We start from the raw sequence: 26,749 nt of genomic DNA, 5'->3' as shown, positions 1-26,749 counted from the left end.
AGAAAAGCGACTTACTGTCTTCATCTTGTGCATGGATAACACGCCTTCTAGAAGAAGAATTAAAAAAACAAACAATTTTTTTTTTTTATCTTTATCAAGGCTCAGTGGCTCTAGAGAGGAAAGAAATGAATAAACGTACCCTGATCACCTTGGGTCAAGTCCATTTTGCGTCTGTCGGGGGAAGAAATCCACAGAAACACTCAGATAAACACGGCTATGAGGCGTTTCGATCAGATAAAACCAAAGATACACGATTAAGCTGAACACAGTAAATCTCTCACCTCTCAGCCGTCTGCTTCCCTGAAAAAGAAACAGAACAAACACCTTCTGTCAGATCTGAACGATCTCCATGATCAGTTTCACACAGGACGGTGTGCAGGAGAGACACGAGGAGATGAAGTTAAAGACTTACTGACAAAGCTGCAGAGACAGACGCTCATCATTCCAGCCAGTAAAACACAGACACCGAGGACTGACAGCAGCACCGACAAAGATCCTGAACACAATCGTGTAAAATTCAAGATATTTTCGTTATTATTGGATAAAATATTGGAGAATTTGCAAATACAAAACGTCTGCTCAATATTTTCGTGTGGATCTCGACAGGTGAAATATGTTTCATTGAAAAACAGTTGACGTGTTGAACACTTATTTCCCCCACTGTACATTTAATGCGATATAAATATTATGTTTTATACTGTAAGTTTATGGAGGAAGGTGAAATGTACAGTATGAGCTCTAAATCTGCGAAAGGAACAGAACGGTCACGATAATCCAAAAAATATTTATATCACAATGATTTTTAAAGTTTGGATTTTTAATCCAAAACTATTAAATAAACAAAATTATCTTGCTAGTCATGAGGCTTAAAAACTCTTGTGGTGTTTACATGAGAAATAAAGTACCAGTCAAAAGTTTGTACACACCTTCTTCGAATTCAGTGTTTATCTTTATTTTTATTAATTAAAAGTCACGTTGTGTCTTAAAGTAATGATGGATGTCGTTTCTCTTTACTTAGTGGTTCGGATCTTGACGTGATACTGGACAGATTACTTCATTTGTGTTTTGGGCTGTTTACTGTGTGTTTTTTATTATTTATTATTTACTGTTTGATCTCAAAAGCATTAAGAAGCAAGAAACTCATCCAATAATTAACTTTTGACAAGGCACCTGTTGATTGAAAAGCGTTCCAGGTGACTCGCTCATGAAGCTGGTTAAGAAAATCAGGGGCGATTCTAGCATCTGATCTTTGGGGGTGCTTAGCCCCCAGAGCTGACAGAGGTACCTGGCTTGAACAACAGTGTTTCCACGTTTATTCCGCATTTAGACAGACTTAACTAGACAAGAAGACTAGACTAGCAATTCTGCAATGTTTTAACAGAAGCTGACCCAATAAACTATGATATCTACACATTTACAACCACTGACACAAATATTTACGTTATATTTTTAACAAGACCTACTACTGCATTTGTAATGTTGGAGCTATTCATTTTTGAACAGTGGTAATTGTTAATTAATGTGTTGTTGTGTATTGTGTAATAATAGTGTGTATTATTATGATTTTACATTAGTAAACGCTATGTTACATTAAATAAAATTGACTAACACACGGTGGTCTAGCACCGTAGCACTTGTACAGCTCTGCACAAAGGTATCTCGATATGGATGATAAATGTCGTTTTTATCATTCTGTTCATAGACCAGGGAACATCGATATTGCATTATGCATATTACTGTGTTGTGTTTAACAATTGTAACTCCAGTCCGTATCTTCACATCTCGCTATGCCAGTAATACTCAGGTGCTACTTCGAGTTCCTCATCGGCGTGGAATCCAGTTAAAAAACCACCATGTTGTAGCAAGCACTCGCGCGGACAGGCAACCCAATCAGAGGGGACGCAAGGAGGAGAGGGATTTTACTGCTCATAGAGCTATCACGTAACAGGTGAATTCAAGAACACACACACGCCCGCGCACACATTCATTGCGCAGTGCGCAAGGGCACTTATTTCTGAAAATTACATCCAAAAGCAGTGTTTTTGAGGGTGCTGAGCTAGGGGGTGCTCAGCTCGTTTTGGGGGGTGCTTGAGCACCCCCAAAAATAGGCTAAACACGCCCCTGAAGAAAATGCCACTAGTGTACAAAGAGTCATCAAGGGCAACGCTGAACACGCTGAAGAATTGAGATCAAAAATATCTTTTTTTATTCACACTGTTTTGTTGACCATATAATTCCATATATGTTCCAGATGTTATTTCATAGTTCGGATATCTTCAGTATTGTTCTACAATGTAAAAAAGTCAAAATACAGGAAAAAAAAACCCCTCTGAGTTAGGAGAGGAGAGGTGTACAAACTTCCGACTGATACTTTATGAACTGGAAAATCTCCAGAGAAATTTACAAAATGCAATAAAAATAATTTCAATTGTTTCCTGTAACTGAATGATATAAACAGCGGGAGCTGAAGGAGTGAACTGACCTGCAGTCGGTTTCTTTCTGTCTGTGGTTGGAGTTGATGGTCCATGAGACTCTAACAAAAGGAAAAACAAATACATGTTAAAAAAGACCAAATAATTGTTTGTTGTATATCTGTAGAAAATAGAATGAATAATATAATAATACAATTGAAAATGTATAAATGATGCACATTAAATGTTTAATGATAAAAGTCTGAATTTAAATGGAACCTGCTCTCGTTTTCTCTTTAGTTGTGGACGACGTTGTTGAGGGAGAAGAAAAACCTGACAAAACAAAATCTGATATAAAACATTATTATTGTAAAGTCACAGTTGATCCTTCATCAAACTCCTTGGATAAATGTCTCATCTCATCTCCTGTAGCCACTTTATCCTGTTCTACAGGGTCGCAGGCGAGCTGGAGCCTATCCCAGCTGACTACGGGTGAAAGGCGGGGTACACCCTGGACAAGTCGCCAGGTCATCACAGGGCTGACACATAGACACAGACAACCATTCACACTCACATTCACACCTACGCTCAATTTAGAGTCACCAGTTAACCTAACCTGCATGTCTTTGGACTGTAGGGGAAACCGGAGCACCTGGAGGAAACCCACGCAGACACGGGGAGAACATGCAAACTCCACACAGAAAGGCCCTCACCGGCCACGGGGCTCGAACCCAGGACCTTCTTGCTGTGAGGCGACAGCGCTAACCACTACACCACTGTGCCGCCCCCTTGGATAAATGTGTTAAATTTATTCTTATTCTTCTCCTAAGTCCTCAGTCCGAGGCAGTTTTATCTCCTGAAGTGTGAACATGATGATTATCTGATGTTCTGTTTACAAACGATCAGAATAAATCCAGTCCAGGTTTTTCAGTGTGGGATTAATGATTGAGACCAAATGATGGACTTTGAGGATAAAGTTGGGTCTTTCACCTTCAGATGACTGAATTTAAACTGCACACTGTACGGAGTTGACTAGAACGAGGCCTGATGGAGGATCTCACTGACTGGATGGCAGGTTTAGTTCAAATCTCTGAGATATAAATGCAAACGAAGTGATTATAGATGTTTGGAGATGGTGTTATTAATATTGCTCCAGTGCACTTCAGTTAAAACGACTGCAGAAGATATTTGTCTTGTGACTCAGTACAGGGCGGCACGGTGGTGTAGTGGTTAGCGCTGTCGCCTCACAGCAAGAAGGTCCGGGTTCGAGCCCCGTGGCCGGCGAGGGCCTTTCTGTGCGGAGTTTGCATGTTCTCCCCGTGTTCGCGTGGGTTTCCTCTGGGTGCTCCGGTTTCCCCCACAGTCCAAAGACATGCAGGTTAGGTTAACTGGTGACTCTAAATTGAGCGTAGGTGTGAATGTGAGTGTGAATGGTTGTCTGTGTCTATGTGTCAGCCCTGTGATGACCTGGCGACTTGTCCAGGGTGTACCCCGCCTTTCGCCCGTAGTCAGCTGGGATAGGCTCCAGCTTGCCTGCGACCCTGCAGAAGGATAAAGCGGCTAGAGGTAATGACAATGACATGACATGACTCAGTACAGAACATCTACAGAGAGATTTACAATAAAAATACAATAAAAACACATTTTTGTTTCCTGTAACTGAAGGCTATAAACAGCGGGAGCTGAAGGAGTGAACTGACCTGCAGTCGGTTTCTTTCTGTCTGTGGTTGGAGTTGATGGTCCAGGAGACTCTAACAAAAGGAAAAACAAATACATGTTAAAAAAGACCAAATAATTGTTTGTTGTATATCTGTAGAAAATAGAATGAATAATATAATAATACAATTGAATGTATAAATGATGCACATTAAATGTTTAATGGTAAAAGTCTGAATTTAAATGGAACCTGCACTCGTTTTCTCTTTAGTTGTGGACGACGTTGTTGAGGGAGAAGAAAAACCTGACAAAACAAAATCTGATATAAAACTTTATTATTGTAAAGTCACAGTTGATCCATCATCAAACTCCTTGGATAAATGTGTTAAATTTATTCTTATTCTTCTCCTAATTCCTCAATCTGAGGCAGTTTTATCTCCTGAAGTGTGAACATGATGATTATCTGATGTTCTGTTTACAAACGATCAGAATAAATCCAGTCCAGGTTTTTCAGTGTGGGATTAATGATTGAGACCAAATGATGGACTTTGAGGATAAAGTTGGGTCTTTCACCTTCAGATGACTGAATTTAAACTGCACACTGTACGGAGTTGACTAGAACGAGGCCTGATGGAGGATCTCACAGACTGGATGGCAGGTTTAGTTCAAATCTCTGAGATATAAATGCAAGCGAAGTGATTATAGATGTTTGGAGATGGTGTTATTAATATTGCTCCAGTGCACTTCAGTTAAAACGACTGCAGAAGATATATGTGTTGTGACTCAGTACAGAACATCTACAGAGAGATTTACAATAAAAATACAATAAAAACACATTTTTGTTTCCTGTAACTGAAGGATATAAACAGCGGGAGCTGAAGGAGTGAACTGACCTGCAGTCGGTTTCTTTCTGTCTGTGGTTGGAGTTGATGGTCCAGGAGACTCTAACAAAAGGAAAAACAAATACATGTTAAAAAAGACCAAATAATTGTTTGTTGTATATCTGTAGAAAATAGAATGAAGAATATAATAATACAATTGAAAATATAAATGATGCATATTAAATGTTGAATGATAAAAGTCTGAATTTAAATGGAACCTGCTCTCGTTTTCTCTTTAGTTGTGGACGACGTTGTTGAGGGAGAAGAAAAACCTGACAAAACAAAGAGCAAAATCTGAGATAAAAGAAATATTTAGAATTTACTGAATTATAGAAAATAAAGATGAAGGGGATTATTTTAATCCTAAAATCAACTGTTATCTAAAGTAATCGTCTCTAAGTGTGATATTTCTGTTCGATATGAATTCGTGAGTTTCAGTGAGGAGAACTGGCTGAGATCTGATGATGATGATGATGATGATGATGATAATTTTGAGGAACTCTATCACGTTCAGCTCCAGGAGAGAATGATCAGATTATAACTGATATCAATAAAACACAGATATGAATAATAAACAGTATCCTGTAACTCAGTTCATGGACTTTATCGTGTTGATGGGAATAAAACTGCACAAAGTTCACTCGAGCAGTTTCCAGTATAAAACCACCTGAACACAGGAACTCACAAATATTTACATAAACTACACACACTGATTTTTTTTTTATTTGCATTACTCCGTGAATATAAATTAAGCAGAATAAAATGAAAACCTCAGAATTATAATGTGCATTAAAACTGAGTGACTGACCAGTCGGGGAGGTTTTAGTTGTGGGCCGCTGGTTTCAGTGATCTATAGGGTTTCCATGATTTGCAAATCATCACATTCTGTTTTTGTTTACAGTTTACACAGCGTCCCAACTTTTTTGGAATTGGGGTTGTCATTCCCACAGTGAGAACTACGACTCCACAATACACTCACTCATAGCTGTGGGTCTTGTGGTGATCAGACGAGTTGAAAGAACTGGAGAAGTGAGAAAACAAATGACACAACATCGAATAAAGACAATTTATGACTTTAAAATGATTAAACAGTGATGGATGAAGGAATAAACTGCAGGTGTGGATGGTGCTGTTGGTACCAGAACCAAATCTGATTGGCACAAATATTTACATAAACTACACACACTGATTTTTTTTTTTTTGCATTACTCCGTGAATACAAATTAAGCAGAATAAAATGAAAACCTCAGAATTATAATGTGCATTAAAACTGAGTGACTGACCAGTCGGGGAGGGTTTAGTTGTGGGCCGCTGTGGTGTTTCAGGAAAGAAATCTAAAATACAAATGGATTAAAAATGAATCAGATTTATAAAGCGATGCACATCAAAGCCCAGTCATGTGATTAAATATAACTTACGCATCATGTTGTATTTCTCACTCATCGGAGAGCGAGCAGTCGGGTCAGAGGTCACTGAATAATCACAGCTCACTTCACGACTCTTTACTGACTGCAGACGATTAAACACATCATTTCTATCTGCTATAAAAACACAAACCGCCTTCCCAGAGTCTCTCTTCTGAAAGGACGTCTTTAAGAAAACCTGAGTTTTTTCTCCAGTGTAGAGATTACAGCTCAAATCAGCAGTTACTGACTCTGACCCTGGGATTTCACATGAAAATCTGAATTCATCAGACTGATTATCATGACTGACGCTTAGCGTTGGTTTCTGATCTGCAGAGAGATAAATAAATTAATTAATTAATAAAATATTCATGAATGAATGAATCAATTGCATCAAATACTCCATTGTGAATGTTAATTGAGTAATTATAAATGTCTATTAGAAATGTTATGATCCACACAGACAGTAATACACACTGGGTGTAATGTTGATCTTCCTCAGCACTGTGACTGGAGCTGGGCGAGAGTGAGGAGAAGGAGAACGAACAGAGTTATCCAACACATAGAAACAAATAATCCGAAGTGTTCCAGGAGAGCTGCGTCCTGTCCACCTGATCAGATCAGAACCAGTGACTGAGAGCCGACATGATGGAGATGGAGAGGGTTTAATATTTGTGTCGTCTCCCTCTGGGTAGAAAGAACACCGAGACACTTTAACATTGTGTGGAACAGAACAGTGAAGCTCCACTGATCCTCTCTCTGTGAGAACTTCAGGAGACACGAGCAGCTGAGGAACATCTACACACACACACACACACACACACACACACACACACACACACACACACACACACACACACACAGAGTCCAGAACAACATCAGTCACCGACTTCTGAATGAAATGTCAAACTGATTCCTGCTGTAAAGTAAATCTACTCAAAACACAAATTCCCATGTTTATTAAACTGTACACCAAGACAAGAACTGAAGGAATGGAGAATAAACTGAGCAGCAAAATCAATGAAATATTTGGGCATAAACAGAACTAAAAACTTTTCCAAACTATACAGGATTAACTATGAACACACTGATGAAACCATAAGGAAAGATACTGACAGATGGATCACTTTTCCACTGGGATTCAATGACAGGATAAATGTGGTAAAAATGAACATCTTGCCACATCTGTGATATCTGTTCTCATCTCTGCCTCTCCATATATCAAAAGATCAGTTCCTTCAATGGGATGAGCTCAGAGCAAGATTCGTGTGAGGAAGCAAACGACTTAGGAAACGTTATACCTCACTACTCCTGCCAAAAGACGGGGGGGGGCACTTCTGAATTTAAAATAATATTTTCATGCTGCACAACTGCGTCAACTAATCTCCTGGTGTAATGGAGGTTCTGTAGCTCGATGGAAAGATATTGAAGGTTCTGCTTTCAAATCCCCAATTCAGGCGAGTATTGGGGAATCAGAGACCCCCATCGATATAAAAGAGGAACTGGATCTTCACCCAGTGGTATATTTTACTCTCCATATACAGTACTCCACAGTGAAACAACTAAAAATAGGAAAGGAAGTTGGACGACTCAAATGGACGGCTTTCAATGACAAATTTATACCAAGAAAATTCAATAATAGATTTAAACATTGGGTGGAAAAATGAATGACAGCCATGTGCACAATTATTAAAAAGGGTGAAATGAAAAGCTTTCAAGAACTAAAAAAAAAAAACATATGATTGAATAAATCAGGACTTGTTTTGATATTTACAAATGTGGGACTATTATAGTAAAAATATTAAAATAAATGAGGATAAAATACATCTGAACATAAAGCAACATGTACAAGCTGATAGTAAAGCGATCCCTAAAAGCTGCCTTAGATTTGTACTGGTGTTTGACAGAAGCGAGAACAGATTCAACATTATCTGTGTTAGCTAAATGGGAAAGGGAGCTGGGTGAAGTGATTCCAGAAGAGATGTGGAAAACACATCAAACTACGATTCCTGCTGTAATTCTCTCCATCCTGAGAGTGTAAATGCACAGGGAGGGTTTCAGAAAGTTCAGAGTAAATTCATCTTCATATGTGTTTTTCTAAAATCTAAAGGAAGACATTAAACTGTAACGCGTCTCTTTTAACCTCCAGATGTGTGAGTTTGGGGAATTAAACTGTGACACCGAAAGAAATGAATTTACCAAAGCTTGATTCCTCTTTAATCACTAAATAACTTCACACATAATCTACAGAATATTGTTTCAAAAAAGAGGAAGATGTGAAATAAAATAAATGAATCTTACAAGTGTAACAGAATGCAGATTAAACTTCAGTCATGAAAAAGTGTAACAGAACCAAACAGCAGGAAATAAAATAAAATGAACTCACGTGCAGGAGATTTCTCAGGAGTGATGGACGACTGTGTTGGTGAAGGAAAGAAACCTGATGAACAACAGATGTGAATAATTTCAAACACAATTCAAAGCTATGAAAGAAATGTAATTGATTAAATATAACTTACGCATCATGTTGTATTTCTCACTCATCGGAGAGCGAGCAGTCGGGTCAGAGGTCACTGAATAATCACAGCTCACTTCACGACTCTTTACTGACTGCAGACGATTAAACACATCATTTCTCTGTGCTGTAAAAATACAAACCTTCCCAGATCTTCTCTTTTGAGATCTTTGGTTTTGGAAAAGCAGAGTTTTTTCTCCAGTGTAGAGATTACAGCTAAAATCAGCAGTTACTGACTCTGACCCTGGGATTTCACACACAAATCTGAATTCATCAAACTGATTATCATAAACGACGCTTAGCACTGGTTTCTGATCTGCAGAGAGAGAGAGAGAGAGAGAGAGAGAGAGAGAGAGAGAGAGAGAGAACACTATAATGGACATATAGAAATGAAGACAGAATTATTACAGAGGTTCATGTTGTTATTAATGCATTAAAAGTGTAAATGAGACAGTGATGGACATGTTATAAAATGTAATGTTGATCTTACTCAGCACTGTGACTGGAGCTGGGCGAGAGTGAGGAGAAGGAGAACGAACAGAGTTATCCAACACATAGAAACAAATAATCCGAAGTGTTCCAGGAGAGCTGCGTCCTGTCCACCTGATCAGATCAGAACCAGTGACTGAGAGCCGACATGATGGAGATGGAGAGAGTTTAATATTTGTGTCGTCTCCCTCTGGGTAGAAAGAACACCGAGACACTTTAACATTGTGTGGAACAGAACAGTGAAGCTCCACTGATCCTCTCTCTGTGAGAACTTCAGGAGACACGAGCAGCTGAGGAACATCTACAATGATAAACAAAACACACCGTGTCATTAATACACACACTGAACATCAAACTGAATGTCACTGCTTGAAATCGCTTGAATTATTTTTGAAACATCTCTGAGAACAAATCCCTCAAATCCCAGCACCATAATAACGACTCACTTTGAGAGCGAATGTCCAGAATCAGATGGAAGAAGAACAGGAGGACGAGCGCCGCCATTTCACAGCCACTGGACGAAGTGAAATCATTGAGACGCTCATCTGAAAAGAACAGAATCAGGAAGCAGAACATTTAAGCCACAGGAAAACCACGACCACTCGAGTGTTTAACAGAATACACACCTCTAAACTGTGCTCAGGTTCACACAATCACTTCTGAGCAGCTTTACACAGAACTCAACAAGAACTTTAGTACACATTATAGAATTAAACTGAATTCTGATAATTTGTAAAGATGTTCATCCTTCAGGAAGACGATGAAGTTGAGAACTTGTTTTATCCACGACTGGGATCCAACACTTCATTCATTCATTCTCATCCACTGCTGGTTCTTGTGTATCTTGTCTTTGTGCTTCATCTCCTCGTTGTTCTGAGGATGAAACTGACTGCAGTCTTCTGTCCATGGATCTCAATCTTCTCACAGCTCACCTTCATCTCTGGACCAAGTAATAACCAATAAAGACAAAGGTTCTTCAGGGTATTAAACGTGTCATAGCTCAGCTCAGGAAAGAGGTGTTTTTGTGAAGATAATCATCAAACTCCTTCCAAAATGTCACTGATTTTTGTACAATCCAGTTTGCTGTCTCCTCTGATGATGTCACTAACACTGCTGTAGTCATGGTTTCAGACGAGGAAGTGGAGTTTTACGTGACAAAACACATATGAGTGGAGTGAGACACACAGTGAGACGTCCCAGGGTGATTATTGGAAATATTGGCTCTCTGGGAACACTGCTCGACCAGTCAGATTAGTGGACTGGAGTTAATGGTTGGATTAATCTTTTATGATTCTCTCTCACACAGACACACACTGATAAGTAAGATGCTGAAGCTCACCCCCTACTGGTGATGTTGTCGTTATTATTATGCAAACTTTATGCAAATCATCTTCATCTCCTCAATGTTCTTTCATGTTGTGAGTAAATGAAACATTCTGAGATAAATTCGAGGCAAAATGGCCGGAAGTGGTGCAGCGTGCAACATGAATCTCAGAGCGACGCTGATTTTTTTTTATGTTTTCAGCATTGAAATAAAATGTAGCACATATTTTTTTAGTCTTATAATGTCAGATAATTAAGATCTGAAACATGCCCATGAGGGATGGTGAGAGTGTGAACACCTGGCAGTAGAAAGGGAATAAAAGTCAGTGGTTGTTGTGTGCTGTGGTGTTTCTGCGTTCTGGATTTTCTGTTCAGTTCAGTTTTATTTATATTGTGCTTGAAACAATGGATCTTGTCCAAAACAGTTTTCCAGAAATCTGATGATCAGCTTTTAATTGATCCCTAACGAGCGAGACAGAGGCAACAGTGTTGAGGAAAAACTCCCTGAGACGACATGAGGAAGAAACCTTGACTCATCTGAGTGACAGTGGAGAGTGTGATTAGAAATAATTCACTGCTGCACAGAACCCAGAGTTCTTGTAGATGATTTGGTTTGCTGACAGGAAGTGTGCTGTTGTCAGTAAAGAAGCGGACGGACAGATTTTATCTCAGGAAGCGTGTTTATTTGAAAACAAGCAGGCAAAAAGATCAAAAACATGACACAGAGGCGGGGTCGAGAAACGGGAAATTGTCGAGTGAGGCAAAACCAGAATATTGGCGGTAATACTCAGCAGGGTCGAGAAAACTGGACACAAAGTCAAGAACCAGATGATCAACATGGAATCTCAGGTTTGGTAACGTGAGATACTTGGTGGTACTCTCTGTGTGTGTGTGTACTTTGTAAAGTGTGTGTTGTCAGAATCCTTATTAGAGTGTGCTGTGATTGTGTTCTTATCTGGAACAGGTGCATGGTGATTAGTCCTTGTGTTACACGCTGTGCACTCAAAGCACCAAGACACGCAGACGTAACGACTGTGTTCATCATTTCTTCCCATTTCTCTGGCTGAACTTTAATCGTATTTTTTCTTCATCATTTCAACAGAAACTGTGAAACAGATTAAAGGAATAAAATCTCTGAACCACGGTGCTGGAGTTGTTGTAATAATTTAATTCTGTAAAAGCACAACTGCTTGACAGAGACGTGAGCTTATCTCAGAAATATTTTAAAATCACACCACCACCATCAGATAAAAAGATGTAACTCCTTGTAAAGATGTGTTGATAAAGTGAACGAGTCAAAGTGAACTGAGATAAATTTGGTGCAGAAGAGAAGCAGCGCGTCCTGTTCAGGGTCCATCATTCAGAGGAAGCTGAAAGAAGCCACGTTTCCTCTGAGAGGAGAGTGTGTACTGTACATCACCTCTGTGTAAACCTCATCACCATCTGCAGGGGAACAGCACACACACACACACACTGAAGACAGCTAAACTCAGTGATCAACCACTTCTTCAAGCCTCGAGTCACCTGGGACATGATCAACACTGTCATTAAAATTTACTCATGAAAATAAATAAACAAACATGAATAAATATAATTTTGATTTTTTTTGCTAAAATTTCTGTTGATACACAGCTGTGTGTTTAAGCCAAGACCCATCACAGACCCCAGCTGAATAAAGTTGAGCAGTGTGAACGACACCAAACACCAGATGTGGACGAACATCTGAACATCTGAACAGCTGAAAGGAGCTGCGTTTCCTCAGAGAGCTGCTGAGAGGAGGGTGTGTACATCACCTCTGTGTAAACCTCATCACCATCTGCAGGGGAACAGCACACACACACACACACACACACACACGCACACACACACTGAAGACAGCTAAACTCAGTGATCAACCACTTCTTCAAGCTTTCAGTCACCAGGGACATGATCAACACTGTCATTAACGTTCACTCATGTAAGTAGGTAAGCAAGTAAGTAAATATTAATTTCCATGAATAAATATAATTTTATGATTTTTTTTTTGCAAAAATTTCTGTTGACACACAGCTGCGTGTTTAAGCCGAGACACATCACAGACCCCAGCTGAATAAAGTTGAGCAGTGTGTAAAGGACACCAAACACCAGATGTGGACGAACGTCCTTTTTGCTTTTTGAAGGAGAAAGTCTTGATCTCTCACATGTACATCACAGGAAAGCGAAACTTCTCTTTACATCTCACACAGAGCACAGGGTCAGCCATGACAGAACTTTACATTAGTGCATCTCAAACAATTACAATATCACAGAAAAAGTTCAATATTTTCCATCAGTTATTAAATAAAATAAAATTTTAACATATTCTCCACTCATCACATGTAAACTAAAATGTTTTGAGAATTTTGTATTTTAATTTTGATGATGATGACCTACAGTGCAAAAAAATATTTAAAAATCTTACAATATTACAGTATTTCATTTAGAGTTTGAGTAAAACTATAAATCCTGTGTACCTCTCGGCCTAGTTCAGTTCACGTGACCACAATCATGGGGAAGACTGCTGACCTGACAGTTATCCAGAAGATGATCATTGACCTTCTGCACAAGGAGGGTAAACCACAGAAGGTCATTGCTGAAAAGGTTGGCTGGAAAAGGTGCACAAGCAACAGGGATGACCTCAGCCTTGAGAGGATTGTCAAGAAAAGTCGATTCAAGAACTTGGGAGAACTTCACAAGGAGTGGACTGAGGTTGGTGTCAGTGCATCAAGAGCAGTGTTGGGTAAGTTACTTTAAAAATGTAATTCGTTACAGTTACAAGTTACCTTGTTTAAAATGTAATTGTAGTGTAACTTTTTCCATTACTTTTAAAAAGTAATGTAACTAGTTACTTTTGGATTACTTTTTAATTACTTTAAGGTTTTAATGAATATTGACCCATGTTCACCATTTAATTTTTGAAAACAGACAGTGTGAACCTTAAAGCAGTACTAAGCTGAGAGGGAATTGCTGACAAGCAATCACAGGAGGTCCATAAGAGATGCTTGCACCGTGCATGTGATTCTCAGACTCCTGTCATAGGGGCCATACTCTTCTGTTCCTCCCCTAGGCTCTACCGTTTTCACAGTTTGCAGACTACACAAGCAGGTTCAGAAACCACTTCTTTCCCACAGCGGTCACCTTATTGAACTCTTCCCAAAGACCAGTCTTTCATTCCCCTCTATCCACACCTTACCATCCATATAGTGTTCCTCTTCAATTCACATCTGTATAGCCCTATCTACAGTGGTATAGGATTACCTGTATAATGATTCCATCTGTATTCATCACATTTATTTATACCATGCTATTTTTCATTGCCCTGTGCATTGTACTGCCATAACTACATTGTACATACTCTGCGCATACATGCTCTGCACATATAACCATCTTTACTTACACTAGCTGTAAATAACGGCATTTTGTCTCTAAATACTGCATTATGTGCAGTCTGCACGTGTTGCACTTGATTAGATGCCAAACTGCATTTCATTACTTCATACATGTGCAATGACAATTAAGTGTTCTACTTTAATCTAGTAATAAATAACCAAAGTGAGACTTTTACATCACATTTTATTTTTCTTGTTTTTCTCTTTGCTTGTAAAATGAAACATGGCACAATACAGTCCATCAAGAATTAAGACTGACGATGGGTAGGCAGTCATTGAACATTTAAGAGTCAATGGAATGTTGATTACAAAAAAATACAATAAACATTAAACACATTCAAGTGAATGGTAGTAGCCTAGCACGTAGCTAACTAGGGAAACGACATGTGTGCTTAACCGTTGTTGTGATATATGACATTGAATCAATCGTACATCATTATATTATGTTGCCCACTGGGATTAATAACAACGATGGTATGTAGGTGGGTGTCAGTTGTTCTAGAGCTGGTAGTTCAACATATTTCGTCAGCATAGCCTACCTTGCTGTTAATGTGCTTACAACCTCAAAATGAATGCCTTCTGATCGGAAATAAACCAGTGAGTTGCACTTACCTCTAAATGTTTCCTTAGGTTCTGGGGCGGACCGTGGGGGGGGGCTGGGGCTGAGAGCGCGAACCGCCCCCGGCCCGGGGGAGGGCCTGGAGATAAGCCCGATATATCGCTTACACTCAGTCCTTCGAGATTACATTCGTCGTGCTCATGCCCAGGCCCGTGTGAGGGCCCTTAAAATCATTGCAATGTGTTGCAAATAGTCGAGCGCGCGAGCGTGTACAATGTTGTAAGATAATGTATGCTACCGTAGCTCAGGGGTTGTGTTAGGGCTTATAGCTTGACACAGTCAGGGTGAGTTATGCCTCATAGTTGCTAAAAACTGAACTCAAGATTCACTCAAGATTTAACAGCTGTAAAATATAGAATAAAATGTTTTGTATAACTGTCCTGCTTTTCACTCTCGCGTTTTGCTTTACAGCGTGCAAATTTAATAAGATATTGTCTCCAAGTGTATTTTGGGTAAAATCGTCATCACTCTCCACAACGTCATCAGTCACTTGTCAACAGAGTTGGCTATGCTACAAGCATTTTTACTACGATAGTTAACATGAGTTCATATAAACATAAAAGTGGAGCGGCGAAGCGAAAAGAAAGGGAAAAAAGGGAGCAGGGAAAGGCTAAATTACTTAAACTGGACACATATTTAGTTCGTCCTCATGGTCATGGAAATAAACCCGACAATGTTGGCAGCAATTCAGGCCCACCAATACTGCTAGCAGGGAGCCAGACTGACAGGTAGCCTAGAATTTCAAACAATCAGATGATGTTATCTTTAATGTGCTTACAACGTTGGCTTTAATCTGGTTAGCCCAGCCCCTTAGAGCTTATACGCCACCATTTTTCCTTTCTGAATTATATAGGCTACTTTCCTGATATTAGACGAGTTGCTACATTCATCCACTTTTTTCTCTCTCCGCTGTATAGTGATGTTAGGGACTCAGCAGTTGCGAGCTGCTCCAGGGTAGAGCCAGACCTGGTGCTTGACCAGCCCCCCTCCCCACCCGCGCTGGACACTGGAAATGAAAGCAGCCGGTCTCCTCACACTACAGCTGACACGCAGACTGTGGATGGTGAAAACCCTCCTCTAGAGTGTTTTCCGACTGATCGGGCCAATTTTGCTGAAAACATGCACCGCCCTCTTTTTATTTCTGACTCTTCCTGTCACCACTCTGAGCGCTCATTCGTATGCCCTTCAAATAATGTGCGCAGTATAGGCTATTGATGTTTTATTATGAGCCATGTACAGTATCCTAATGTTTTTTGTTTCTGAGTTACATGTTCGTTTGAAGGACTTGATGTACTAAATAACATAGTTGCACCCGGTAGTGTTGAAATTGGTAAACACCGCAGTTGCGGACGTTTTGTAGCCTAAAATGATGTTATGATAAGCTTAAGGGCCCGGTCATTTGCCCCGCCCCCGGCCCGGCTCTGACTTGTTCCGCCACTGCTTAGGTTTGACATAGACTGCTTCGACGTGGACAACTTCTTGATGGCCGGCAAACACTGCTTGCATTGGACAGTTAAATTTTAGCCATTTTCAGTGATGTAGATGAAATGCTTCTTAAATTTCCAATGCTTGAAGGCGTCTGACATGACTGCTGCTTGAGCTGAACTGAACCGAACCGCGCGCTTCTTGCTGCTCTAGTGCTCAAGCACAGAAACAGAGTGGCGCTGCTGTTGGCAAACATTTTAGGAAAACCCAGGACAGACAAGGAGCCGTGGCGGGAAACGGCAAAATTATGCGCAAAGCAATAAAAATATCCTTGCTCATGTCGCAAAGGTTTTTGTTTTTCAAATGTAACTAAAATTGTAATTCTCAATATTTCCATAAGTAACTGTAACTGAATTACATATTTTCCTGTTGTAACTGTAACGAATTACAGTTACACTTTTTTTGTAATTAAATTACGTAACGTCGTTACATGTAATTCGTTACTCCCCAACACTGATCAAGAGCCACCACGAACAGACGTCTTCAGGAAAGGGGCTACAACTGTCACATTCCTCATATCAAGCCCCTCCTGAACCAGAGACAACGTGAGAAGCGTCTTACCAGGGCTAAAGAGAGAAAGAACTGGACTGTTGCTCAGTGGTCCAAAGTCATCTTTTCAGTAAATTTTGCATTTCATTTGGAAATCAAGGTCCGAGAGTCTGGAGGAAGAGTGGAGAGGCACAGAATCCCAGGGGTTTGAGGTCCAGTGTGACGTTTCTGCAGTATGTGATGATTTTAGTGTCATGTCATCTGCTGGTGTTGGTCCACTGTGTTTTATCAAGTTCAAAGTCAATGCAGCATCTACCAGGAGATTGTACAGCACTTCATGCTTCCATCTGCTGACAAGCTTTCTGGACATGCTGATTTCCTTTTCCAGCAGGACTTAGCACCTGACTACAGTGCCAAAACTATGACCAAATGGTTTGCTGACCCTGATATTACTGTGCTTGACTGGCCAACCATCTCGCCTGACCCAAACTCCAGAGAGACTCTATGAGCAACTGTCAAGAGGAAGATGAGATACACCACCCGACCCAAAAATACAGACGAGTTGAAGGTCGCTATCAAAGCAACCTGGGCTTCAATAACACCTCAGCAGTGCCACAGGCTGATCGCCTCCATGCCACGCCCCATTGCCCAACCAAGTACTGAGTGTATAACTGACCACACTTTCTAGAAGTTGTACATTTCTGTATTGTAAATCCGTTTTTGATTGATCTTGGGAAATGTTCTAATCATCTGAGACACTGGATTTCTGATTCTCATGAGCTATAAGATATATTCATGAAAATTAAAACAAAAAAAGGCTTGAAATATTTCTCTTTAACGTGTCATGAAAATATGAAAGTTTCCTTTTTTGGATTAAATAGTTTGAGATGCCCTCGTATTTACCGAGGCTCAGTGGATGTGAGCTGACTTTCAGTCTCATCTCATCTCATCTCATTATCTGTAGCCGCTTTATCCTGTTCTACAGGGTCGCAGGCAAGCTGGAGCCTATCCCAGCTGACTACGGGCGAAAGGCGGGGTTCACCCTGGACAAGTCGCCAGGTCATCACAGGGCTGACACATAGACACAGACAACCATTCACACTCACATTCACACCTACGCTCAATTTAGAGTCACCAGTTAACCTAACCTGCATGTCTTTGGACTGTGGGGAAAACCGGAGCACCCGGAGGAAACCCACGCAGACACGGGGAGAACATCCAAACTCCACACAGAAAGGCCCTCGCCGGCCCCGGGGCTCGAACCCAGGACCTTCTTGCTGTGAGGCGACAGCGCTAACCACTACATCACCGTGCCGCCCTGACTTTCAGTGTTTGTTTGTAATTTGGACTTTTCGAGAGAGGAACGAAATGAATAAACGTACCCTGATCACCTTGGGTCAAGTCCATTTTGCGTCTGTCGGGGGAAGAAATCCACAGAAACACTCAGATAAACACGGCTATGAGGCGTTTCGATCAGATAAAACCAAAGATACACGATTAAGCTGAACACAGTAAATCTCTCACCTCTCAGCCGTCTGCGTCCCTGAAAAAGAAACAGAACAAACACCTTCTGTCAGATCTGAACGATCTCCATGATCAGTTTCACACAGGACGGTGTGCAGGAGAGACACGAGGAGATGAAGTTAAAGACTTACTGATAAAGCTGCAGAGACAGACGCTCATCATTCCAGCCAGTAAAACACAGACACCGAGGACTGACGGCAGCAGCACCGACAAAGATCCTGAACACAATCGTGTAAAATTCAAGATGTTTCCATTATTATTGGATAAAATATTGGAGAATTTGTCTGTTATCGGTCCAAAACTGAGAGAGTTTCTCTGGTTAGAGCATGAAGTAAAGAATAAAACACTCTCATCATGCTGTTTTAGGAAAATAATTCACAACAGTGTGGTGTAATGGATCAGAGTCACTGTTACTACACTGAAGTTGATTATTTTCCTCTAAAAACACACCCTGAAATGTTTTATTCCTCTTCTACCACAGCAATTCACCCATACTAACAGCTTTATTCAGTAAAGAATGGCATTTCATTGGTGAAACAAGTTACTTCCTGTTATCACTGATGTTCTCATTATTAAATATTGCGGTTTATTTATTTATTTATTTATTTAATTTGCTGAGGTGTGAATTCAGAAAGTGTTATGTTTGCAGATGACAGAATAAACACAGAACAATCCGGGTTTTTAATGACTGACGTACTTTTAGATAAATCAGGCTGATTGCTCGTGTTGGGTCGTTCACCTCTATGAAAGAACACGGAAGTTTTACAAAGATCAACAACATGAAAAAACTCGTACATGTGCTGATGGGAATGAAGCTGCACACGATAGTTCACGATCACATACCCAGCGGAGGAAATAAGTGTTCAACACGTCAACTATTTTTCGACTGAATAGTGATAGAAAATGTGTTTAATGAGCTGAAGATCATGATCCAGCGTTTCATTTCAAGACTGTTTGTGTCTTTAATGAGCCAAAATCCCCCTGAACACTGAGACAGATTCATTTCTTCATCCAGGAAGCATCTTGAAGCTGTTACTGCAAACATAGACTTCTCCACCAAGGATTAAATACCTTTAAACTAGCCTGTTCAATACGTTGATGAATGAGTAGGGGTGTACAAACTTTTAATTGGGATTATATCAACAGGAAAATCTACAGAGAGATTTACAATATCTGATAAAAACTGGAGAATGTTTTCTCCTGTAACTGAAGGATATATACGATATCATATTGCCTTGTTTGCACCATCACACTGCACTCTGTGTGCACTGACTGTGCTGTGTGTATAATTTTTATATATTGTGTCTTGTCTGTAAATATCCTGCACATTGTCTGTATACTCTATCCACAGTCACTGGATATGAGCAATCACGCGCTCTGATTGGCTAATCTACTACGAGGCTATCAGATCATATACGGTGAGTAGAGAAAAACAAAATGGCAGAACATGTTGCTGAACCAACCGAGAATGAAATAAAAACTCTACTTGAAAACAAAACAACAAAAAATTGCTCTCAAGTATTTAAAAGAAACAGAAATAGCTGAAAGAATATTGGGTTTTCACCCAATAGCTCTTGTTTCACGCTCCAGCCCAGATGGTGGCAGTAATGCACCTTTAAAGTGGCTTGCCAACTGCCAAAAAAAACCTGATAGAAGAAGAAAACCCCCAAAATACAAAAAAAAAAAACCCCACAAAATATGGAATGAAAGTATTTGATGGGAAGAACGTATCTTTTTTTATTTTTCAAGTATTATTATTATTATTATTATTATTATTATTATTGCATTTTTCACAAATTACTCCTGTCATTTTGCCAGTTTGTTTACATTCTAAGCGGAAATTATTTTATTGGATGTTTTGTATAGATTTGATTTATCGAATTTGCAAAAAAAAAAAATGTTCTATTTCTCAAAATCCACTGACTGTGGCTCGAATAAAACAGTTATTCAACTCAGTCTCGGTGCTACGCGCCTCGTCGGCTATCAGCTCACGTACGACTCGATTTCGTGGAATAACTGTTAATAGAATAGATATTATAGATTACACATTTGTTTACATTGTGTCATGTCTACATTGTCTATATGGCGCATTACATAAACATAAATGCTTTATGTTGCATATACTTGTACATTACACATACATATTGACATTCTTTTCTTCTTCTTTTTTTTTCTTTTCTCTATCGCAACAGAGACACCAACTGCCAGAACCAAATCCCTTGTGTGTCTCAACAAACTGGGCCCATAAACATGATTCTGGTTCTGATTCTACTATAAACAGCAGGAGCTGAAGGAGTGAACTGACCTGCAGTCGGTTTCTTTCTGTCTGTGGTTGGAGTTGATGGTCCATGAGACTCTAACAAAAGGAAAAACAAATACATGTTAAAAAAGACCAAATAATTGTTTGTTGTATATCTGTAGAAAATAGAATGAATAATATAATAATACAATTGAAAAATGTATAAATAATGCATATTAAATGTTTAATGATAAAAGTCTGAATTTAAATGGAACCTGCTCTCGTTTTCTCTTTAGTTGTGGACGACGTTGTTGAGGGAGAAGAAAAACCTGACAAAACAAAATCTGATATAAAACATTATTATTGTAAAGTCACAGTAGATCCTTCATCAAACTCCTTGGATAAATGTGTTAAATTTATTCTTATTCTTCTCCTAATTCCTCAATCTGAGGCAGTTTTATCTCCTGAAGTGTGAACATGATGATTATCTGATGTTCCGTTTACGAACGATCAGAATAAATCCAGTCCAGGTTTTTCAGTGTGGGATTAATGATTGAGACCAAATGATGGACTTTGAGGATAAAGTTGGGTCTTTCACCTTCAGATGACTGAATTTAAACTGCACACTGTACGGAGTTGACTAGAACGAGGCCTGATGGAGGATCTCACTGACTGGATGGCAGGTTTAGTTCAAATCTCTGAGATATAAATGCAAGCGAAGTGATTATAGATGTTTGGAGATGGTGTTATTAATATTGCTCCAGTGCACTTCAGTTAAAACGACTGCAGAAGATATTTGTCTTGTGACTCAGTACAGAACATCTACAGAGAGATTTACAATAAAAATACAATAAAAACACATTTTTGTTTCCTGTAACTGAAGGATATAAACAGCGGGAGCTGAAGGAGTGAACTGACCTGCAGTCGGTTTCTTTCTGTCTGTGGTTGGAGTTGATGGTCCATGAGACTCTAACAAAAGGAAAAACAAATACATGTTTAAAAAAGACCAAATAATTGTTTGTTGTATATCTGTAGAAAATAGAATGAATAATATAATAATACAATTGAAAATGTATAAATGATGCACATTAAATGTTGAATGATAAAAGTCTGAATTTAAATGGAACCTGCTCTCGTTTTCTCTTTAGTTGTGGACGACGTTGTTGAGGGAGAAGAAAAACCTGACAAAACAAAGAGCAAAATCTGAGATAAAAGAAATATTTAGTATTTACTGAATTATAGAAAATAAAGATGAAGGGGATTATTTTAATCCTAAAATCAACTGTTATCTAAAGTAATCGTCTCTAAGTGTGATATTTCTGTTCGATATGAATTCGTGAGTTTCAGTGAGGAGAACTGGCTGAGATCTGATGATGATGATGATGATGATGATGATGATGAGTATAATTTTGAGGAACTCTGTCACGTTCAGCTCCAGGAGAGAATGATCAGATTATAACTGATATCAATAAAACACAGATATGAATAATAAACAGTATCCTGTAACTCAGTTCATGGACTTTATCGTGTTGATGGGAATAAAACTGCACAAAGTTCACTCGAGCAGTTTCCAGTATAAAACCACCTGAACACAGGAACTCACAAATATTTACATAAACTACACACACTGATTTTTTTTTTTTTTGCATTACTCCGTGAATATAAATTAAGCAGAATAAAATGAAAACCTCAGAATTATAATGTGCATTAAAACTGAGTGACTGACCAGTCGGGGAGGGTTTAGTTGTGGGCCGCTGTTTTCAGTGATCTATAGGGTTTCCATGATTTGCAAATCATCACATTCTGTTTTTGTTTACAGTTTACACAGCGTCCCAACTTTTTTGGAATTGGGGTTGTCATTCCCACAGTGAGAACTACGACTCCACAATACACTCACTCATAGCTGTGGGTCTTGTGGTGATCAGACGAGTTGAAAGAACTGGAGAAGTGAGAAAACAAATGACACAACATCGAATAAAGACAATTTATGACTTTAAAATGATTAAACAGTGATGGATGAAGGAATAAACTGCAGGTGTGGATGGTGCTGTTGGTACCAGAACCAAATCTGATTGGCACAAATATTTACATAAACTACACACACTGATTTTTTTTTTTTTTTGCATTACTCCGTGAATCCAAATTAAGCAGAATAAAATGAAAACCTCAGAATTATAATGTGCATTAAAACTGAGTGACTGACCAGTCGGGGAGGGTTTAGTTGTGGGCCGCTGTGGTGTTTCAGGAAAGAAATCTAAAATACAAATGGATTAAAAATGAATCAGATTTATAAAGCGATGCACATCAAAGCCCAGTCATGTGATTAAATATAACTTACGCATCATGTTGTATTTCTTACTCATCGGAGAGCGAGCAGTCGGGTCAGAGGTCACTGAATAATCACAGCTCACTTTACGACTCTTTACTGACTGCAGACGATTAAACACATCATTTTTATCTGCTATAAAAACACAAACCGCCTTCCCAGAGTCTCTCTTCTGAAAGGATGTGTTTGAGAAAAACTGAGTTTTTTCTCCAGTGTAGAGATTACAGCTAAAATCAGCAGTTACTGACTCTGACCCTGGGATTTCACATGAAAATCTGAATTCATCAGACTGATTATCATGACTGACGCTTAGCTTTGGTTTCTGATCTGCAGAGAGATAAATAAATTAATTAATAAATTAATAAAATATTCATGAATGAATTAATCAATTACATCAAATACTCCATTGTGAATGTTAATTGAGTAATTATAAATGTCTATTAGAAATGTTATGATCCACACAGACAATAATACACACTCGGTGTAATGTTGATCTTACTCAGCACTGTGACTGGAGCTGGGCGAGAGTGAGGAGAAGGAGAACGATCAGAGTTATCCAACACATAGAAACAAATAATCCGAAGTGTTCCAGGAGAGCTGCGTCCTGTCCACCTGATCAGATCAGAACCAGTGACTGAGAGCCGACATGATGGAGATGGAGAGGGTTTAATATTTGTGTCGTCTCCCTCTGGGTAGAAAGAACACCGAGACACTTTAACATTGTGTGGAACAGAACAGTGAAGCTCCACTGATCCTCTCTCTGTGAGAACTTCAGGAGACACGAGCAGCTGAGGAACATCTACACACACACACACACACACACACACACACACACACACACACACACACACACAGAGTCCAGAACAACATCAGTCACCGACTTCTGAATGAAATGTCAAACTGATTCCTGCTGTAAAGTAAATCTCAAAACACAAATTTCCATGTTTATTAAACTGTACACCAAGACAAGGACTGAAGGAATGGAGAATAAACTGAGCAGCAAAATCAATGTAATATTTGGGCATAAACAGAACTAAAAACTTTTCCAAACTATACAGGATTAACTATGAACACACTGATGAAACCATAAGGAAAGATACTGACAGATGGATCACTTTTCCACTGGGATTCAATGACAGGATAAATGTGGTAAAAATGAACATCTTGCCACATCTGTGATATCTGTTCTCATCTCTGCCTCTCCATATATCAAAAGATCAGTTCCTTCAATGGGATGAGCTCAGAGCAAGATTCGTGTGAGGAAGCAAACGACTTAGGAAACGTTATACCTCACTACTCCTGCCAAAAGACAAGGGGGGGGCACTTCTGAATTTAAAATAATATTTTCATGCTGCACAACTGCGTCAACTAATCTCCTGGTGTAATGGAGGTTCTGTAGCTCGATGGAAAGACATTGAAGGTTCTGCTTTCAAATCCCCAATTCAGGCGAGTATTGGGGAATCAGAGACCCCCATCGATATAAAAGAGGAACTGGATCTTCACCCAGTGGTATATTTTACTCTCCATATACAGTACTCCACAGTGAAACAACTAAAAATAGGAAAGGAAGTTGGACGACTCAAATGGACGGCTTTCAATGACAAATTTATACCAAGAAAATTCAATAATAGATTTAAGCATTGGGTGGAAAAATGAATGACAGCCATATGCACAATTATTAAAAAGGGTGAAATGAAAAGCTTTCAAGAACTAAAAAAAAAAATACATATGATTGAATAAATCAGGACTTGTTTTGATATTTACCGTACAAATGTGGGACTATTATAGTAAAAATATTAAAATAAATGAGGATAAAATACTTCTAAACATAAAGCGACATGTACTGATAGTAAAGCGATCCCTAAAAGCTGCCTTAGATTTGTACTGGTGTTTGACAGAAGCGAGAACAGATTCAACATTATCTGTGTTAGCTAAATGGGAAAGGGAGCTGGGTGAAGTGATTCCAGAAGAGATGTGGAAAACACATCAAACTACGATTCCTGCTGTAATTCTCTCCATCCTGAGAGTGTAAATGCACAGGGAGGGTTTCAGAAAGTTCAGAGTAAATTCATCTTCATATCTGTTTTTCTAAAATCTAAAGGAAGACATTAAACTGTAACGCATCTCTTTTAACCTCCAGATGTGTGAGTTTGGGGAATTAAACTGTGACACCGAAAGAAATGAATTTACCAAAGCTTGATTCCTCTTTATTCACTAAATAACTTCACACATAATCTACAGAATATTGTTTCAAAAAAGAGGAAGATGTGAAATAAAATAAATGAATCTTACAAGTGTAACAGAATGCAGATTAAACTTCAGTCATGAAAAAGTGTAACAGAACCAAACAGCAGGAAATAAAATAAAATGAACTCACGTGCAGGAGATTTCTCAGGAGTGATGGACGACTGTGTTGGTGAAGGAAAGAAACCTGATGAACAACAGATGTGAATAAGTTCAAACACAATTCAAAGCTATGAAAGAAATTTAATTGATTAAATATAACTTACGCATCATGTTGTATTTCTCACTCATCGGAGAGCGAGCAGTCGGGTCAGAGGTCACTGAATAATCACAGCTCACTTCACGACTCTTTACTGACTGCAGACGATTAAACACATCATTTCCCTGTGCTGTAAAAATACAAACCTTCCCAGATGTACTCTTTTGAGATCTTTGGTTTTGGAAAAGCGGAGTTTTTTCTCCAGTGTAGAGATTACAGCTCAAATCAGCAGTTACTGACTCTGACCCTGGGATTTCACATGAAAATCTGAATTCATCAAACTGATTATCATGACTGACGCTTAGCTTTGGTTTCTGATCTGCAGAGAGAGAGAGAGAGAGAGAGAGAGAGAAAGAACACTATAATGGACATACCGTATAGAAATGAAGACAGAATTATTACAGAGGTTCATGTTGTTATTAATGCATTAAAAGTGTAAATGAGACAGTGATGGACATGTTATAAAATGTAATGTTGATCTTACTCAGCACTGTGACTGGAGCTGGGCGAGAGTGAGGAGAAGGAGAACGAACAGAGTTATCCAACACATAGAAACAAATAATCCGAAGTGTTCCAGGAGACCTGCGTCCTGTCCACCTGATCAGATCAGAACCAGTGACTGAGAGCCGACATGATGGAGATGGAGAGAGTTTAATATTTGTGTCGTCTCCCTCTGGGTAGAAAGAACACCGAGACACTTTAACATTGTGTGGAACAGAACAGTGAAGCTCCACTGATCCTCTCTCTGTGAGAACTTCAGGAGACACGAGCAGCTGAGGAACATCTACAATGATAAACAAAACACACCGTGTCATTAATACACACACTGAACATCAAACTGAATGTCACTGCTTGAAATCTCTTGAATTATTTTTGAAACATCTCTGAGAACAAATCCCTCAAATCCCAGCACCATAATAACGACTCACTTTGAGAGCGAATGTCCAGAATCAGATGGAAGAAGAACAGGAGGACGAGCGCCGCCATTTCACAGCCACTGGACGAAGTGAAATCATCGAGACGCTCATCTGAAAAGAACAGAATCAGGAAGCAGACCATTTAAGCCACAGGAAAACCACAAACACTCGAGTGTTTAACAGAATACACACCTCTCAACTGTGCTCAGGTTCACACACTCACTTCTGAGCAGCTTTACACAGAACTCAACAAGAACTTTAGTACACATTATAGAATTAAACTGAATTCTCATAATTTGTAAAGATGTTCATCCTTCAGGAAAACGTTGAAGATGAGAACTTGTTTTATCCACGACTGGGATCCAACACTTCATTCATTCATTCTCATCCACTGCTGGTTCTTGTGTATCTTGTCTTTGTGCTTCGTCTCCTCGTTGTTCTGAGGATGAAACTGACTGCAGTCTTCTGTCCATGGATCTCAATCTTCTCACAGCTCACCTTCATCTATGGACCAAGTAATAACCAATAAACACAAAGGTTCTTCAGGGTATTAAACGTGTCA

General features: G+C 39.2%; 3 protein-coding genes across 4 annotated transcripts in view; all 3 read right to left on the bottom strand.

Moving 5' to 3' along the window:
* LOC132874038 (salivary glue protein Sgs-3-like) overlaps window positions 1-23,108 on the bottom strand; it is a 29,363-nt gene extending 6,255 nt beyond the window's left edge. The window contains exons 1-11 of the mRNA XM_060909906.1: window positions 22,780-23,108; window positions 22,645-22,695; window positions 22,339-22,380; window positions 21,569-21,622; window positions 21,360-21,410; window positions 20,717-20,770; window positions 20,508-20,558; window positions 18,334-18,420; window positions 282-300; window positions 140-171; window positions 16-47 (exon numbers count right to left, since the gene is read on the bottom strand). Of these exons, the coding sequence (XP_060765889.1) occupies window positions 16-47; window positions 140-171; window positions 282-300; window positions 18,334-18,420; window positions 20,508-20,558; window positions 20,717-20,770; window positions 21,360-21,410; window positions 21,569-21,622; window positions 22,339-22,380; window positions 22,645-22,695; window positions 22,780-22,804 (498 nt within the window). The 5' untranslated portion in view covers window positions 22,805-23,108. The remainder of the gene's footprint in view (window positions 1-15; window positions 48-139; window positions 172-281; window positions 301-18,333; window positions 18,421-20,507; window positions 20,559-20,716; window positions 20,771-21,359; window positions 21,411-21,568; window positions 21,623-22,338; window positions 22,381-22,644; window positions 22,696-22,779) is intronic.
* Window positions 4,850-9,174, bottom strand: LOC132874037 (uncharacterized). Of its 2 annotated transcripts, none has more exons than XM_060909905.1 (8): window positions 8,871-9,174; window positions 8,738-8,791; window positions 6,829-7,149; window positions 6,367-6,681; window positions 6,232-6,282; window positions 5,928-5,969; window positions 5,167-5,220; window positions 4,850-5,011 (listed from the first exon to the last, which is right to left on the bottom strand). In XM_060909905.1, exons 1-8 carry the CDS (start codon window positions 8,893-8,895, stop codon window positions 4,851-4,853), a joined length of 1,023 nt encoding a protein of 340 aa, XP_060765888.1. In that variant the 5' UTR covers window positions 8,896-9,174; the 3' UTR covers window position 4,850. The 2 variants fall into 2 exon arrangements, 1 of the variants encoding a protein (XP_060765888.1); XR_009651623.1 differs by having other exon boundaries at window positions 4,996-5,011; window positions 5,757-5,969.
* Window positions 23,109-23,207: 99 nt separating the features above from the next.
* Window positions 23,208-26,449, bottom strand: LOC132874113 (uncharacterized). The gene is made up of 6 exons (XM_060910037.1): window positions 26,380-26,449; window positions 26,200-26,298; window positions 25,755-26,054; window positions 25,278-25,589; window positions 25,145-25,198; window positions 23,208-23,566 (listed from the first exon to the last, which is right to left on the bottom strand). The coding sequence occupies exons 2-6, from the start codon at window positions 26,255-26,257 to the stop codon at window positions 23,217-23,219; spliced, it is 1,074 nt and encodes a 357-aa protein (XP_060766020.1). The 5' UTR covers window positions 26,258-26,298; window positions 26,380-26,449; the 3' UTR covers window positions 23,208-23,216.
* Window positions 26,450-26,749: the final 300 nt, after the last annotated feature.

This window comes from Neoarius graeffei, chromosome 26 (assembly GCF_027579695.1).
Source record: "Neoarius graeffei isolate fNeoGra1 chromosome 26, fNeoGra1.pri, whole genome shotgun sequence".
NCBI classification, from domain to species: domain Eukaryota; kingdom Metazoa; phylum Chordata; class Actinopteri; order Siluriformes; family Ariidae; genus Neoarius; species Neoarius graeffei.
Note: the sequence above shows the minus strand (reverse complement) of the source record. Positions and strands in the feature narration are given on the sequence as shown.

Excerpts from the sequence above, each read along its gene's own strand:
- LOC132874037 (XM_060909905.1), bottom strand. The coding sequence starts at position 8,895 with ATGAGTGAGAAATACAACATGATGC. Across the intron at positions 7,150-8,737 it reads TCCTGAGAAATCTCCTGCAC|ATGTTCCTCAGCTGCTCGTG; the intron begins GTGAGTTCATTT and ends GTGTGTGTGTAG. Across the intron at positions 5,970-6,231 it reads AACTAAACCCTCCCCGACTG|TTCTTTCAACTCGTCTGATC; the intron begins GTCAGTCACTCA and ends TCACTTCTCCAG.
- LOC132874113 (XM_060910037.1), bottom strand. The coding sequence starts at position 26,257 with ATGGCGGCGCTCGTCCTCCTGTTCTTCTTCCATCTGATTCTGGACATT. Across the intron at positions 25,199-25,277 it reads TGAGAAATACAACATGATGC|GTTTCTTTCCTTCACCAACA; the intron begins GTAAGTTATATT and ends GTTGTTCATCAG. Across the intron at positions 23,567-25,144 it reads TCCTGAGAAATCTCCTGCAC|ATGTTCCTCAGCTGCTCGTG; the intron begins GTGAGTTCATTT and ends GTGTGTGTGTAG.